Source organism: Mobula hypostoma, chromosome 9, assembly GCF_963921235.1.
Source record: "Mobula hypostoma chromosome 9, sMobHyp1.1, whole genome shotgun sequence".
NCBI lineage: Eukaryota > Metazoa > Chordata > Chondrichthyes > Myliobatiformes > Myliobatidae > Mobula > Mobula hypostoma.
Genome location: NC_086105.1, coordinates 67,968,998 through 67,987,206, shown reverse-complemented (window position 1 = coordinate 67,987,206; position 18,209 = coordinate 67,968,998). Strand labels below are relative to the sequence as shown.

Sequence of the window (18,209 nt, the reverse complement as noted above, 5' to 3'; positions counted from 1 at the left end):
ATATTTAAAGCGGAGCTTGATAGGTTCTTGATTAGTCAGGGCATCAGAGGTTACAGGGAGAAGGCAGGAGAATGAGATTGAGAGGGGTAATGTCAGCCATGATGGAATCTGCACAAACTTCTAAGAAAGTAGAGGCACTGTCGTGTCTTCTTTGTGATTACCCTTATGTGCTGGCCCCAGGGAGGATCCTCTGATATGGTAACACCAAGGAATTTCAAATTACTGATCCTCTCCACCTCCAGTCCCCTAATGAGAACTGCCTCATGGACTATGGTTTCTCCCTCCTGTAGTCAATAATTAGCTCTTCGGTTTTGCTGATGTTTTGAGAGGCACTCAGCCAAATTTTCAATCTTCCTCCAATTTGCCGATTGGCCACCATCTCTGATTCGGTCAACAACAGTGGTGTCATCAGCAAACTTAACGGTGGCATTGGAGATGTAATTAGCCACACAGTCATAGGTATAAAGCGAGTAGAGTGGGGGCTAAGCACACAGCCTCTGCTAATGGTGATCGTGGACGAGATGCTGTTGCCAATCCATACTGACTGCTGTTTGCAAGCGAGGAAATCTAGGATCCAGTTGCACAAGGAAGTATTGAGGGCTTAGGTCTTGCTTGGAGCTTACTTCTTAGTTTTGAGGGGATGATGGTACTGAATGCTGAGTTGTTTTCAATGAAGAACATCCTGATTGCATCTTCACTGCCAGATGTTCCAGGCCTGAGTGAAGAGCTAATGAAATGCATCTGCTACTTACCTGTTGTGACAGTAGGCAAATTAGAGCAGATCCAAGTCACTCCTCGGGCACAAGTTGATATGCTGCATGACCAACCTCTCAAGTCACTTCATCACAGGAAATGTAAGTGCTACAGTACGATAGTCATTGAGGCAAGTTTGAAGACTCTTGAATGGTCCCCTAGCATGATAAAACGGACTTTGAACCTCAAAATCTACCTCATTACAACTGTGCATCTTATTGTTTACCTGCCCTGCACTTTCACTGTAGCTGTTCACTTTATTCTGTATTCTGTTATTGTTTTACCTTGTTCTACCTCAATGCACTGTGTAATGATTTGATCGGTGAAAACAGGATGCAAGACAAGCTCCTCACTATGCCTTGAAACATGTGCCAATAATAAACCAATTCGAGCTCCTTTCTTTCTATTCATTATGTCAACAAGCCAGTGCATCTTATTTACAATGAAACAAATCCACTCATGCTTCCCACATATGTGGAGAGTTTGAGGGGCTGCTGCACAGAATCCAGCCCCTCAGTGTCTGGTGACAACAGCACCATAGAGGGTGGTCTGTGCTCTCAAAAGGCTTGACGATGAATGCACTGAGTGCCGTTGTTCCTCTCATACCCTCTCCGGTGCCAGTTCTTACATCCTGATGACTATAGGAATGTGAATGCTGGCAAGCATATTCAGAAATCACATGTGCAAAGGGACTTGAGAGTCCTCGGGCAGTTTTCCCTCAGTATTAGTTTGCGAAGGAAAAGAATTTCAGGATGTACATTGTGTACGTTTCACTGACATTAAATGTGGTTGAGTCAGTGAAGGGAAATGCGGTTAGCATTCATTTCGAGAAGACTAGAATATAGAATCAAGGATGCAATACTGGCACTTTATAAGGCATTGGTCAGACCGCACTCGAAGTATTATGAGCAGTTTTAGACCATTGTCTAAGATGTGCTGACTTTGGAGAGACTCCAGAGGACATTTATGAGAATAATCCAGGGAATGAAAGAGTTAACGTTGGATGGCTCTGGTTCTATCAAACATTCAAACATTGATCCTTTCATTCCCTGGATCATGAGTTTAGATGAATGAGGGGGGATCTTATTGAAACCTCCTGGATATTGGAAGCCCTAGATAGGGTGGATATGGAGAGAATGTTTGCAATAGTGGGAGAGTCTAGGATCGGAGGGCATTGCCTCAGAATAGAAGGGCTTCCCTTTTAGAACAGAATTGACGAAGAATTTCTTTAGCCAGAGGGTGGTGAATCTGTGGAATTCATTGCCACAGACAACTGGGGAGGCTAAGTCATTTGGATATATTTAAAGCAGCATATGATAGGTTCATGATTAGAAATAGTGTCAAAGGTTACGGAGAGAAGGCAGGAGAATGGGGTTGAGAGGGGAAATAAATCAACGATGATCGAATGGCAGAGCAGGTTTGATGGGCCGAATGGCATAATTCTGCTCTTATGTCTTCTGTGACAGTGCGACTTTTTCTGTGGTACACCCAGCTAATTTGGGTAGTGGATATGATAAGCGTATCGAGTGACCCCCCCCCTCCCCACCCCCACCAAGGGAAAGAAATGGAGTAACATCGAAACACACGCAGTAGCTGATCTGAGATGGCATGCCTGCTTTTCCTTTTCAGAAGGTGAACCCATCGAAGCAATAGCCAAATTTGACTACGCTGGGAGGTCTGCTCGAGAGTTGTCGTTTAAGAAAGGCGCCTCTTTGCTTCTGTATCACAGAGCTTCGGAGGACTGGTGGGAGGGGCGGCACAATGGAGTGGATGGCCTTGTACCGCATCAGTACATCGTGGTGCAAGACACGTAAGTGATGTCTGTCTTCCTTAGCCAGATGCTGCCCTTATTGTTTGGAGAGCAGTTAACCCATCGCTGCGCAGGAGCATACAACATCGTTACAGGAGTAGACGACTTGCCCCTTTAGTTTTGTCCTGCCATTTGATGAGATTGTTGTTGATCTGACAGCAGCCTCACCTCTCCATTCCCACACACCTGCCGCAACCTTTAGCCCTCTTTCTTATCAATAATCTGCCTACAGCTTCCTTAAAAATATTGAAAGCCTCAGTTTCCACTGTCTTTAGAACAGGGGTCCCCAACCTTTTTTGCACCGCGGACCGGTTTAATATTGACAATATTCTTGCAGACCGGCCGACCCGGCGTGGGGGTGGGGGGGGGCGGAGGGGGTGTTCAAGTAGGGTTAAACTCACCTCAACATGTCTTTTACAGTTAGGGTTGCCAACTTTCTCACTCCCAAATAAGGGACAAAAGTAGCAGTCAAATCCCAGGACACCTTACCCCAGGAAAGACTACCATGACAATGAAGCCTTGCGCGGGCACCTGTGTGCGCATGCGTGTACGTGCCGATTTTTTTCCACAGATCGGTTTTGGCTTAATCTTCCCGACTACACTGTACATACATTATTTCTACTTTATATAGGCTGTGTATCATATCATTCCTGCTTTTACTATATTTTAGTGTTATTTTAGGTTTTATGTGTTATTTGGTATGATTTGGTAGGTTATTTTTTGGGTCTGGGAACACTCAAATATTTTCCCCATATAAATTAATGGTAATTGCTTCTTCGCTTTACGCCATTTCGGCACGAAAGATTTCATAGGAACGCTCTACCTTAGCGGGGCAAATACGGGACAAGGGTGGTCCCGTATGGGACAAACCAATTTAGCTCAGTATACGGGATGTCCCAGCAATACGGGACAAGGGTAACCCTACATTCAAGTTCAACAGTGCGTGACAGGGAATGAGGAAAGGTGCAGCTGACTCATATCGTTTCCTCGCGGCCCAGTAGCACATGCTTTGTGGCCCAGTACTGGTCCGCGGCCCGGTGGTTGGAGACCGCTGCTTTGGAACATAGAACACTACAGCACAGTACAGGCCCTTCAGCCCACAATGTTGTGCTGACCTTTTAACTTACTCTAAGATCAATTTGACCCTTTCCCCCCGCACAAGCTCTCCATTTTCCTTTCATCCATCTGCCTATCTAAGAGTGTCCCTAATGTACCTGCCTTTATCACACCCCATCACTGTAACCTCCTCTGAGGCCGGTGGTGCGCTGGTGTAGCTGTTAATGTAATGCTTTGCAGTCCCAGTAACCCGAGTTCCAATCCGTCTTTATCTGTAGGGAGTTTGTACATCCTCCCCATAACTACGTGGGTTTTCTCGCGGTGCTCTGGTTTCTGCTCACATTCTGAGGACATATGGGTTAGGATCAGTAAGTCGTAGGCACACTCTGTTGGCACTGGAAGCATGTCGCTACTTGCGGGCTGCCCCCAGCACGTCCTTGGACTGTATTGGTTGTTGATGCTAATGACGCATTGCACTGTACGTGCGACAAATAAAGTTCATATTTATTTGCGAAGTAAGTTATTTTTAAAGTTGGTTTAAAAGTAAGTTCTTTACCTTTTTGAATTCACCTGGCGGCGTTTACTTTCAGGGATGACACGTTTTCCGACACACTAAGCCAGAAAGCCGACAGTGAAGCCAGCAGCGGGGCCGCCACAGATGACAAGTTGTCCTCTAAGAACGACATCACCTCTCCTACTGACCGCATTCCAGATGTTTATGCAGCAAGGTCTGAATCCATTTCACACTCAGCTGTGTATATTGCTTCTTTCACAAGGAACTTTCCAGTGTAAAGTTGGGATGAAAGCAATGTAAGTGTCTTTCAATAACACCATAAGGCGTAGGAGCAGAATTATGCAGTTCAGCTCATCAAGTCTGCTCCACCATTTGATCAAGGCTGATTTATTTTTTCTCTCAACCCCATTGTCCACAATGCATTAACACTTACCTGTGCATCTTTAGAATGTAGGAGGAAACTCAATCACAGGGCTAACGTACAACCTCCTTACAGGCAGTGGTGGGAATCGGAGCCCGGTCAGTGATCACCGGCGCTGTAAAGTGACTGTGCTGACCACTACGCCACCATGCTGCCCCCTAGTGTTCCAGCAGCCTAACTTCATCAATCGGGATCTTGAGCTCAAATCTCACCACAACAGCTGTGACCTTTATGTTGTTAATTAAATAACTCAAGAATAAAAAAAGACTTGTTTTTGTTTTTGCATTCATTCTGCAGGAAGTGGGTGAAATTGGCCAGCATTGAATACCCACCCATAGTTGCCCTTGAGGTTGTGGGCTGTGAGCCACCTAATTGAAATGCTGCAATATGAATATTGTGACTGTAAAACTACTAGACTTTGCACGATAGACTTTTAGGGAAAGAAATCTGCTCTCCCTAACCCAATTCTAAATTAGGACAGCACTGAGGAACAGCTCATAGCAACTCACCCAAAATACTGAAGGAACTCCTGAAGTCACTCACCACTGTGTAAAAAAACTACCTCTGACATCTCCAGTATACTTTCCTCACTCACCTTAAGTGGATGTCTTCTGCTACTGGCAGCACCTTCCAAATACACATTGTTCATTATGTGAAGAAGCTGTTGCTGGTACCCCTTTTAAATCTCTCATCTCTGATCTCCAACCTATACGTTTTGGTCTTTAGTGCCCCTTCTCTCCAGGTGGTCTCACAAAAAATAACTTGAGTTTAAAAATCCTTTAAAGCCTCAAGACTCCCTGAAGACAATGAAGCATTTTGTGTGAAGTGTTGTGGTAATCTATAGGATAACTATTCGGGAGGATTTAAACCAGGCGAGTAGGGAGACAAGCGAGAGGCTAAAAGTGATACAGAAGTCAGTAACATCATATTGAAATGGACAAAGAGGAGCAGAAGCACGTCAAGGAATGAGGAAAATCTGTGGGATTAAATAGCATTTGTTTCAATGCAAGAGGTCTGACAGATACAGTGGACAAACTGAGGGTGCTAATAGGTGTACAGTGCAGCTTGGTAGTGGAATGGTTAATGTAATATTTTAAAGCACCCGCTGTAAGATTGAAGTTCAATCTTAAGCTGCTTCTCAGGAGTTTTGTATGTTCTCACTGTGACTGTGTGGGTTTCCTCCAGATGCTCTGGTTTCCTCGCACGTTCCAAACACACACAGTTAGGGTTAGTAAATTGTGGGCATGCTGTGTTGGCACCAGAAGCAAGACAATATCTGTGGGTTGCCCCCAGCACATCCTTAAACTCTGCTCAACCCAAAGAAGACTTCTCACTATGTGCTTCGATGTTTTGATGTGCATGTGACAAATAAAGCTAATCTAATCTAAAAGAATGGCACAACATTGTAGGCTGAAGGGCCATACTGTGCTGTAACTGTTCTATGTTCCGTGGTCTTTACCTCCTTGGGATGTCCCCCAGTGCTTCCCAGCCAAAACTGTTCTGAGGCCAGGTTGGCATTGTAGACGAGTCAAGCACTTGTGCAAAGAAATGCCGTAAGAGGAATAGCCAACATCTTTCTTCTTTCTCTTTGCTTAGACAGAAGAAGAGGTCAGAGCTCCCAGCCAGCAGGAGACCATTGAGAGCCAGCGAGGGCCACTGTGTGGTGCACCCAATGCACGGCTTAGTAAGTAGCTCAGGGGAGAGTGGCCCATTGTTCACGCCTTCCCACGCCACCTCCCGCCTTTTCCTCCAGAATCGCAGCGTCACGGTTGACAGTCCAGAGCGTCGACATCGAGGGGTTCTTCCCAACATTAGCCGACACGAGGGTGTCAAAAAGATTGAGAGTCCACCAATCAGAAGGTCTGCATCCTCGGGTCAATACACCAGCTTCAGTGAGCATAAACCTCTGGACCCCGAAACAATTGCTCAGGTCCGTGCATGACTTTTCTCTTTCTTCTGCTTTTATGTTTTAACTTTTTCAGCGTTAAAGCCTCAACCCTTTCCAGCACTCACAGTTAAAGCATTAACCCTTTCCAGCACTCAGTGTTAAAGACTCAGTCCTTTCCAGCACTCACAGTGTTAAAGAATCAACCCTTTCCAATAGTGTTAAAGCACTAAACCGTTCCAGCAGTGTTAAAACATTAACCCTTTCCAGTACTCAGTGTTAAAGCATTAACCCTTTCCAGCACTCAGTGTTAAAGCGTTAACCCTTTCCAGTGCTCAGTGTTTAAGCCTTAACCCTTTCCAGCACTGTGTTGAAGCATTAACCCTTTTCAGCGCTCAGTGTTAAAGCATTAACCCCTTCCAGCACTCAGTGTTAAAGCATTAACCCCTTCCAGCACTCAGTGTTAAAGCATTAACCCTTTTCAGCACTCACAGAGTGAAAGCATCAACCCTTTTGAGCACTCAGTGTTAAAACTTTAACTCTTTCCAGCACTCAGTGTTTAAGCTTTAACTGTTTCTAGTACTCGCTGCAATGTTTACTGAACCTTTTGCTATTCAATGCTAGCTTAGTTTTCAGATCTATTCTGCTTCATTTGTTCTGCTAATTTCAGTTGACCATTCATTACTTATTGCCTAATGGAATCCAGAAAAACAAAGCACAGGATGGGCACAGAAGGAATCCATTCGGCCCATCAAGTCCACGGTGACTCCTAATAGTCCTTTTTCCCTGCCTTTTCCCTAATTTCCTTCAAATTATTCTCCCACACACAGTCTCGTCTTACCTTTTATATAGGAAGGATGTGGAGGCTTTGAAGAGGTTGGCCCTGATGCTGTCTGCACGTACTTTAGGGAGAGTTTGGGCAAACTTTCTCTGGAGCGGTGGGGTTGAGGGGGAGACCTGATAGTGGTCTATAAAATTGTGAGAGACACAGCATTTTTTCCCAGGGTGGAAGAGTCTAGTACCAGAGAGCACGCATTTAAGATGAGAGGGGGAAGTACCAGGGAGATGTGCGGACAAGTTATTTTATACCCAGAGTGGTAGGTGCCTGGAATACACTGCCAGGGGTGGGTGCGGAGGCAAACACGACAGAGGCATTTAAAAGCCTCCTAGACAGGCACGTGAATACACAGAGAATGGGGTTCCCAACGTGAGGTCCAAGGACCTCTCGATTAATGGTAGGGGTCCATAGCTTAAAAAAGGTTGGAAACCCCTGGTGTAGATGGAAGAGATTAGGTATCATACGGTAATTTAGTTCAGCACAGTGCTTGGGTCATAGGTACTATTCTTGTGTTGTTCTATGTTCCATGTCCTATGTCATTTCTCCTTTGAAAGTAGACATTGACACAATCTCCAATATGCTTACTAACCACGAAACTGGTTTCCCCATATAGTCATAGAGTAATACAGCATATATACAGGCCCTTCGGCCCAACAGTTCCATGCTGACCATCACGTTACAGATCCCAGGTGGTACCTTTGCAATTTATATACCTCAGCATCCAAAGACCTTTTCCACTTGGACCTGGTGACTTGTCTACACAGCCGGCCATTCGAATTTCCCCACTCCTCAATATCTCATTCATCTTGACCTTAACTGCTTCTCTTCCTTGGTATAGACGGAATAAAAGTTATTGTCCATCATCCCTGCCACACCCCTTAATCCTTTTTGTCAGTCTCCCTTACCAGCCCCCTGCCCCATCATTTTGTCTATTGAGTGTAAACTTTTGAAAATTATTACAACTTCCCCAAAAACAACTTGACGAGAGACTATCTGGATAATTTGTTAGGCCTACTGATGAGTGCAACTTTGTTTGATCTTGTTTAAGACATACAGCCAAGATAAATACCAGAGCATGAATAGAAGATGAACTTTAAAAATGCATTTTTGAAAATGAATTTCCAGTACTTTTCCTGGAAACTGGAAAATGCTCCGATCTGTGATGATTGTTTATATTTTCCACAGTATGATATCAACACAGGCACTTGTACCAAACTGATGGTCAACGTTCCTCCTGTCAGTGAATGCAGTGTACATTATTGTGTGCTTTCCTTTATTGGAACTGATGTGAAACCGCTCTTCTCATCTGGAAGAACTTGGTCCTTCACCAAATACTTGCCCCTTTCAACAATTTTTGAGAGCCAGCCCTTTCTCATAGCAACCATATCCTCCCACATATTTGGATAAATATTTACACTTCTCATTCCCATTCTGACGTGCTTGGCCATAGCCTCCTCTGTTGTCACCTTTATGTTGGAGGAGCATCATTTCGTATTCCGTCTGAGTAGCCTCCAGCCTGACGGCATGATACTGAACTTCTAACTTTTTGTAGTTTCTCCCCCCTCTATTCCCCATTCTGGTTCCCATCTCAGACCGGCCCCTCCCTCTAGTGTCCCTCCTCCAGCCATTTCCCCATGGCCCACTGCCTTCTCCTGTTAGATGTCTTCTTCAGTCCTTCACCTCCTCATAACCCTCTCCCCCACCTACCCAACTCCCCAATCACCTGACATCTGCCAGCTTGTACTCCCTCCCCTCGCCCCCACCTTTTCATTGTAGCTTCATCCCCCTTCCTTTCCAGTCCTGATGAAGGGTTTCGGCCCGAAACATCACCGTCGATTTCCCTCCATAGATACTGCCCCACTTGCTATGTTCCTTCAGCCCTTTGTGTGTATATTCATTTTGTTTATGTACATGATAAATTATAAATGGTTTTTCTAGGTGATATGTCAATGAATTCCATATTAATAATCTTCAGCAAGGAATTTCACTAACAGTATTGAGGTGGATGGGAAATGGTGGGAATAAAAATGTCCATACTTCCAATTCTGGCCCCTTGCACACTCTCCTAGTTTCCAACCTGCTTCCTAATCTCCTAGACCATGCAATCCTTACTTCTGTCACTCTTCTTTTGAGATGCTGCTTTAAGCCCATTTCACTGACTAAGCACCTACAATCTCCTGCTGCAGCTGGGAGTCCAACTTCTTTCAGACATTGCGGGATATCTCGGATGCTACACAAATGCAGACTGTTGTTGGAGAGTGGCCCAGAGCCTCATTTTGCCAGTGGGAAGGTGCTCAAGAGGCAAATGAGTTCACTGGTTGAACTCTTGGTACTTTTTCATCCTCTGACGCGGTGCCGAAAGCAAATGGTCAGCAGAATTTATCTTCTGTTAATATAAAAAGCAGACAAAATTAATCTCTGGAAGTTGCCTCTTCAAAAGGAAGGAAAATGCGTTTTTGTTTTAAAGTCGATTTTATTGTCATATGTACATCTACTTACGCACGGGTGCGATGAAAACCTTTCTTCGGCAGTTTCATTGCCACATAGCATCAACTCAGCGGCATTCACAAGAAAAACTTAAATTAAACATAAATTACACACAATTTTACTATAAGTAATGCAATTAGAACAAAGAAACAAAGTTTAACATAGTTCAAAGTTATTAAAGTGATCGTAGTGTTGCTGTACTGGGGTTGTGATTAAAGTTGTGCACCACCCACAAAATGGTGGAGGAATACAGCAGGTCAGGCAGCATCCGTGGAGGGAATGAAGAGGCGATGTTTCAGCAGAGACCCTTCATCAGCGTTGGAAAGGAAGGGGGACGAAGCATAAGAAGGTGGGGGGGTGCTGGGGGAGGAGGACAATCCGGCAGGTGATAGGTAAAATCAGCTGAAGGAGGTGGTGCGTGGGTGGGGGTGGGGGAGGGGGATGATGTGAGAAGTTCGGATGTTATAGGTGGAAGAGGTAAAGGGCTGATAAAGAAGGAGTCTTCTAGGGGAGAAAAATGGACCGTGAAGTGTTTATTCTCCTCTGTAGATGCTGCCTGACCTGCAGAGCTCCTCCAGTATTTTTTGTGTGTTCCTCAAGCGTTCTGGCATTGACAGAATCTCTTGGGTCTGGGGTTGTGTCAGTTGCTCCAACAAGCAAATGGTTGATGGGAAAGTAGCTGTTCCTAAGCTGGTGGTGCTGGCACTTCAGGCTTCTGTAGCCCCTGCCCGATGGTAGCTAGGAGAAGATACCATGGCCAGATGGGTGGGGATCTTTAATGATGGATGTTGCCTTCTCCAAAGATTAGCTTTATTCACCATAGCCATTTACATGTATTAGCAATTTGTTGCTGTGTATTGATGCGACATGCAACAATTGGTGTCGGGGTTTAGAGTTCAATCCTGGGGGCGGGGGGTCCTCTGTAAGAAGTTTGTACTTGTGGAATGTGTGGGTTTCCTCCCATCGTTTGAAGACATACCAATTAATACTGCAGGTTAATTGGTCGCTGTAAGTTGTCCCGCCATTAGGCTAGGGTTAAAATGGGGGTAGCTGACAGCACGGCTCAAAGGGATGCAAGGGCCTATTCTGCACTGTATTTCTAAATAAATAAATAAACAAACAACAACATTCAATGAGTATAAAGAATTATATAAAAATAAAGTTGGAAGTACAGAACAAAATCTGCATAAATGCCCAAGTATGGGCATGTATTTACAATGTAAACAGCATTGTAAGGGAGTTTAAGGGGTTTACTGTGCAATGTAATGGTTGTAGTTACTACTAGTGGTGGGCAGGGTTGATGTATGGGCCTGAGTGCAGTATCCGCTGTGGCCTCTTACGTTCATGAGCGTTTGACTTCACCTGTAAGACCGTGATGTGACCACAGAATACTCTGATTTGCTTGTGTGTTTGCTTTCTCAGCAGGACATTGAAGACACCATGAACACAGCACTGAATGAGTTGCGGGAACTGGAGCGCCAGAGCACAGCCAAGCATGCGCCGGACGTGGTCCTGGACACTCTGGAGCAGAAGAAGGGCGGCCCGGCCTTGGACTCTCGGAGCCCTCAGCGCTCCACCGCGCTGCCCAAGAGCACCGAGCCCTCTATCCGGCGCAGCACCAGCTCTTCCAGTGACCCCGTGAGCACCTTCAAGCCCGTCCTGTCACCCCGGATGGGGGTGCAGCTCAAGCCCCCTGCCCTGCGGCCCAAACCTGCAGTTTTACCCAAAACCAATCCCAGTGTGGGACCACCACCCTCAGTTCAGTCCTCCACAGATAAATCATGCACCATGTAAAGAAAGTTAGCCTGGCTTGTGTGCTGATACTGGATCAACATCACTGGCGAGGGTAAAGCCAGGAATATTGGTATTTTAATGTTTATAATTGGAGATGTATTCTTTCAGTGTTAGAATATATGTCTCAGTAGTTACTTAACAGGGCATTTGAATTCCATCTCAAACAGGACTGTTTTAATGTGTAACTTACCAATGTTAACAAGACTTGAATCTTATGCTGCAACAGTTTACTTTTGTAAAAAAAAACTAAAAAGAGAAGAAAGTTTGGGGGGAAAGAACATCAAAGCTTCCCCCCATCTTCTATTCAGGCTGATAATTTAAACAAGGAGGGGAATGGCTCAATGCTTTTCTTTCCTCTTAGCTGAGAACTGATGGGAAAAGGACTCATTGTTAAAGCAGCCTCGATGCTTTGAGTCTGGTAATGACCTCTCTTCCTTCCTGCGCTCTGTGAACATTCCTTTGGCCTTGCTGATGGGTTCGCAATGGAATGAGCCACCAGACAACCACTCAATGAGCTGCTGTAAGCGGTCATTTTGGGAATGTGCTGATACCTTTCCTCTCCTATCCCCTCGGCCTCCTGCATAAACTGTCCATTTAAACCCTATGATTGCTCCACACAGAAAGTCAATCGTCTGGTTTATGTTGGAAAAAAAAACCAGGGCCTCCCCTGGTCCAGTGAGGCTGCGCCCTCTTGTCCTGCCAATGCTTTCCAGGCTGTTGCTGATGCTGGAAATCTGAATCATGATTAGAATATTCTGGAAATACTCATCAGGTCAGGCAGCATTTGTGGAGAGAGAAACTGATGGGGTTTCATAAGAACTAAGACAGTTTAGCCCTATGAGTCTGTTTCCTTAGTGAGCCAAGTCTGTGTGGGAATGTCAGTGATTTTGAACAGTCACTTCCCCTGGTGGTGTGTTCTTCAGCCTCGTGTTCAATTGATTTAAAGATATTTATTGCATCTTGGTCTCTGTCTTCTGTGGCCCCAATGTCCCACCGTTCCCTAGTTATTGCTCTTCTTCACCCCTACAGTGCCCCTCAAAACCAACAAGGCAACCCACACTGCAAATAGCCCAATCCTTTGCTGCTGGGAACGATGCCCCAAAATGGATCAGGAGGGGAATGTCTTCAAGAGGAAGGAGTGAAAATTAAAATAACCAATCAAGTCAGTCATCTCTAGACTGGTATGGGGAATCCAAGAGTCTGCCATTAGTTGATGATGAATTGACATGCTGTCTGATTTACAGCTCATTCACGACAAAACCATTGTTGAATTGGAAGGTGATGTAGTGACACAGTGGGCAGACCTCCTGCCTCACATCTCCAGAGACCTGCGTTCAATCCTGCCCTTCGTTGCTGTGTGTGGGTGGAGTGTCAGAATCAGATTTAGAGGTGACACTGAAGCATAGTGATTAGTGTAGCTCTATTACAGCACCAGCGACAGAGTTCAATTCCCACCATTGTCTGTAAGGAGCTTGTACGTTCTCCTCATGACTGTGTGGGCTTCCTCCAGGTGCTCCGGTTTCCTCCCTCGTTCCAAAGACCTAAGCATTAGTAGATTCATTGATCACATGGGTGTAATTGCGTGACGTAGGCTCATTGGGCCAAAAGGACCTGTTGCTGTGCTGTATCTCTAAAAACGTGTTGTACAGCTCAGACTCTATCCTCCACACAGCAGGTACTTTGAGGAATTAGTTGCATGCACACAATGAAGTGCCTCTGGCTTCCTTGCTCCGAATGATCAACAAGTCTCCCCCTTACCCCCTGTGCTGCATTGGCTCCACATTCTGGTTGGACCCTGTTTATAGAGCAGCATAAGAAACTTGCTTGTCTTTTCAGATCACAATGACTTCACCTTGGATAGTAACAGATGAGCTGAAGGGTTTAAATTTACTTCTTTAGCAGTGAGAGTTAGCTAGCCTAATAACTTAAACTTTTTAAAATTTAGTTTTAATTCAAAATAATCTCCATATTCCATATTCCTTCTACCTACCCTTCCATTCTTCAATATGATGCCTACACTGAGTTATCTAGCAAGGTACCCCGGTGCCTCTTCCCTGTCCCTTTCTCCTATGGTCCACTCTCCTCTCCTATCAAATTCCTTCCTCTCCAGCTCTTTACCTTTCCCACCCACCTGGCTTCATCTGTCACCTTCTAGCCACTCTCCTCAGCTTTTTATTCTGCTACCTTTCAATTTCCTTTCCAATCCTGGAGAAGGGTCTTGGCCTGAAACATCAACTTTGTTCATTTCCGTTGATGCTGCCTGACCTCCAACATTTTGTGTGTGTGTGTGTGTGTGTGTGTGTGTGTGTGTGTGTGTTGAAGGGGTCTTCAGAGATTTTTGCTCCAAGGTATGCTGTGACTTCACTTTCCCCCCTTGACAAAGGCCTTGACCGACTCCAGTGTGACTGCCTGATCCTTTTTACAGGCATTCTAATCAGTCTGGAAGAAGAGGATCCCTCAGTATCTCCCCACTTTGTCTTGGCTACCCTTTGAAACATGCTTGAACACAATTATTCATGTGGCTCATTTCTCTGGTGTAAGTTCCATAGTTGTAGAATGCAGGATAGATATGTTCACACAACCAGGTCTCACAAAAACATCCCAATAATATTGGCCCCCTTTTATTTGCCATATGTTTTAAGAAGCTTAGAACTACATTGTTTATAAATGTGTTTAACCATTCACTCAAGCTCAAAAAAACAGATCAACACAAACAAGTCCTCTGGGGGACAAGAATGGACTGTGTGGAACCAGGTTTTGTCGTGGATAAGTCAGTCTTTAATCCCCCACCACCTGACTTGTTATGTGTGTTGAGGTCACATACTCGTTGCACAAGGCTTTTACCCTTCTCCAGTATCCAAAGATCTGAGGAACAAACTTTGCAGTGTTGTTTTCAAGGATCAAAGGTACCTATGTTTTTCATTGGTTACCCTGTGTGTTTCTCCCAGGGATTTTTTGATGCATAACAGTGTTTCCCCCCGCCCCGGTCAGAAGTATTTGTGAATGATCCACTAGTGTTCCAGTCCAGCAAACCTAAACCAGCAGATCTCCCTTTAACCACCCTACCCCAATCCCTCTACAGCACCTGCAGATATTTCAATAATGTCAGAGAAATGTATACAATATACATCCTGAAATTCTTAAATATCCACAAAAACAGAGGAGTGCCCCAAAGAATGAATGACAGTTAAAACGTTAGAACCCCAAAGCCCCCCTCCCACGCACAAGCGGCAGCAAGATAACGACCCCTCCATCAGCCGGTCATTGACATACCACAGGCTCTCTCTCTGTCCCTGATGAGGGAAAAAGATGTGTCCACGCTTCACAGCGAGAGGGGAGACATAACAAACAACTCGCTGATTTATGATGTTAAAAGTCTGTTGCATCACTTTTTCCTTTCCTATCTACCTCCAGAATTCTGCTCATGATACAGTTTTGTTACATCCAAGGGTGATAATGTTTCAGAAAGCTGGGTTATTGAGTTTTCTCTCTCCCTCTTTCCATTTCTCTCAATCCCTCCGTCTCTCTCTCCCTCTCCCTTTCTATCTATCTTTTCCTGACTATCCCTCCCTCTCCCTCCCCAACTCTAACTCTCTCTCCCTCCCTCTGTTCCTTTCCCTCTCCCCCCTAACCCCAGTATGCAGTCAATTAAAGAAGCCCCTCCTACAACCTTGGTAACCCTGATCTGGTCTGAGACTGGAATTTATCTGCAGCAAGTCAACCTAAACAGAGCTCACACTCTTAACCTACGGCAGTGCCTGGCGTCTCACTCCTGCTGTGTTAGGGTCTGCCTACTCAATATTTCACTGTACTGCCTACCTTGTCTTCTGAAGGACAGCCTCAGAGATTACAGTCATAAAAAGCTAGTATATCCAATATCTGGTAACAGATTTTACCCAGAAGTTTACCTTAAGATATATGTTCATTTTTGTCTGCCATTGTTTTAATGAATGGAATTTAGTACTTTTTGAAACTTTTATAGTTTCCACCTTTGTGTGGCCTTTGAAAAAAGGCTATAGTACCTATAGTATAGAGTTTACATAAATTAATTTAAAAACAAATTGTAAATCAGCCACAAAGCATTGCAACTTTGTACTGCTCTGAGATTTATATATTCAACTAACAAATATACTGGACTACAAAAATACTCCTTGTGCATTCTATTTAGCAAAAGCAATGTATAATAGAAGTTAATAAAGTTTTCTGGGTGCATTAGCAGGATATAATACATAGTTCAAAGCTGCTTTTAACTGCAGTTTGTGGATTTTTAACAGGTAACTGATAACGGCTGCAGACACACTGGTAACTACAACATACCATCTGCCTATTTCAGTATTCCATTTACTGCCAGCTGAGTTACAGATACGAGTGCTGTGACCCCTCTGTGTCAATGTACATCTGTAGTATGTACATGTGAAAGTGCCTTTAAGCCTTTAGAGGAACTTGAGCCTTGGTCTATACTGTTGCATTTCTGTTTTCATTTCTCAACCAACTTGGTAGTTTAAAAGAAAATGCAGTTGTTGACAATGTACCGCTAATCAGTTGTGACAATGCACTTTTGTGTATAGTACTGTACATCTGGCATGTAGTGTTACCAATTTCAGTATACCTTCAGATTTGTTCTAGAAGCATCTTTCTAATAAAGGAAGTTGATCCATTTCTTTTGGTCTTGTTTATTCAAACGCCTCATCATCTTTTTTTAAGAAATTTTCAACCTCATTTCCAATGCATGAATTTTTCCATTTGGTTCGATTGGAAACCAAAAATACAAACTCCGAAGACATGAGACAGTGCAGATGCTAGAACCTGGAGCAAAAAAAACCTATTGGAGGAACTCAGCGGTCCGAGCAGCATCTGTGGGGACAGGAATTGTTGATATTTCAGTTTACATCCGGACCCGACACATCAACAACTGTTTTCCCCCCAACAGACGCTGCACGACCTGCAGAGTTTCACCAGCTGATCCCTTGTTGCTCCAGATTGCAACGCTGGCAGCCTCTTCTGTCTCCAAGCTGCAGGTCAGGCAAAGGGATAGTCGACGTTTTGGGTCGAGACTTTGCATCAGGACTGAGTGTCAAAGGGTCACAAGGCAGTATAGAGATGAAGCAGGACATAGCAGGTGATAGGTGAATCCAGGTGAGGAGGGATTGACAGATTGACGAAGGCAGGTGGGGGAAGGAAGGGTGGACAAAGAGACAGACACTGGGACCAACAGCCAAGACAACAAAGGCCTGCATATTATGGAATTTTTTAAGAAAGAAAAGTGAACCCCTTAAGATCTAATTTTAAATCTTCTTTGAATAAGTAAGACTCAATGCCAACTATAAATGGCAAACTGAAGAACTTGAACTTTGCTTTCAAAGTGGTTAGTGTGATCAATGCTAAAAGGGTCCATTTTATCTGCTGCAGGAGTTTTCAGCCACCATCTTGGTAGCAGTGTACATCCCACCTCAGGCAAGTGTCAAACAGGCTCTTGATGAACTGAGTGACGTAATAAAAAGGCTCACCCTGATGCCTTGCCCATCATTCTGGGGGATTTTAACCAGGCCAGCTTAGAAAATTCTCCAAATAATTATTACCAACATAGCACTTGTGGAACCAGAAGAGCCAAGACACTGGACCACTGTTATACTGCCATCAGGAACACTTCCTGTGCCATCCCACACCTACACCTGGCTGTACTTCTACTCCCTGAGTATTGCAGAGACTAAAGACCGCAGCACCTGTAGTGAGGACGAAGAAGGACAAGGGGGCACAGGAGCATTTACAGGATTGCTTTGAGTCGGTGGACTGGATTGTATTCAGAGATTCATCGTCAAATCTGAATGCACCACAGTTGTCACTGACTTCATTAAAACTTGCAGACGAGTGTGTGCCTATGAGAACATACTGTACTGTATATTTAATGCTTCAATAATATTTGACTAATCTTGTATATAGTTTGATCAAGCATTCTTGTTCATTTAAATAATTAATTATGGGTTATATGTAAGAATACGTTAATTGTATCACGCTACCACGTGATACGCGTGAACTTCACTTAAAGTTAAACTCGCATTTCAGACTCTCATGTATTCTTTTGAATTAGTCTAATGTTTTGAAGTTACAAAACATAACACCTGTGACAAAGTATTTTTCAAACGAACCCAAGATGGTTCAAGCGCAGCGAGACATTCAAGCTACAAAAAGTAGGGTAGAAGAACGTCAAGTAAAATGCACGGTCCAGCACGAGCAGTGAGATGGCTGAGCTTTAAAAAAGCAGCGCAGCACATATTCTTCAGAAGGAAAGACATGATCGAGCTTTTTAAAAAAAAGGTCTGAAAATGGAAGAATTCACAGTTTCATAAAGAGTGAGTGCTGGGTGATAATAATCATTTTCTTAAAAATCAGAAGTGGCTGACTACATTGATGAGTCTGATTACGTAGTGGGTAATTGACTCATGTATACTGAGCTATTGGAACAGTATTTTGAAGCAAATAAAATAGCCAATGAGGTTACCAAGGTTGCTGCTTATGGATTTTGGGCTATAGTCTCTGGACACTTTTTCTGTCTATTGGATTTTATATTCTGTTTTCACCATTCTTCCTCATTGTTTTTCTGTGGGGGAGGGGGATTTGGGTGTCAATATTCCTATTGCATTTCGTGCGGGG

General features: G+C 44.2%; 1 protein-coding gene across 10 annotated transcripts in view; it reads left to right on the top strand.

Moving 5' to 3' along the window:
* The window catches only part of srgap1a (SLIT-ROBO Rho GTPase activating protein 1a), a 310,991-nt gene extending 294,785 nt beyond the window's left edge, over nucleotides 1-16,206 (top strand). For 3 of the 10 annotated variants that reach the window (XM_063058474.1, XM_063058467.1, XM_063058465.1), the window contains exons 19-22: nucleotides 2,383-2,563; nucleotides 4,210-4,347; nucleotides 6,151-6,484; nucleotides 11,190-16,206. In XM_063058474.1, the coding sequence (XP_062914544.1) occupies nucleotides 2,383-2,563; nucleotides 4,210-4,347; nucleotides 6,151-6,484; nucleotides 11,190-11,558 (1,022 nt within the window). In that variant the 3' untranslated portion in view covers nucleotides 11,559-16,206. Of the gene's footprint in view, nucleotides 1-2,382; nucleotides 2,564-4,209; nucleotides 4,430-6,150; nucleotides 6,485-11,186 lie in introns of all 10 variants that reach the window. The other 7 variants (XM_063058468.1, XM_063058466.1, XM_063058464.1 and 4 more) reach the window with 5 other exon arrangements.
* Nucleotides 16,207-18,209: the final 2,003 nt, after the last annotated feature.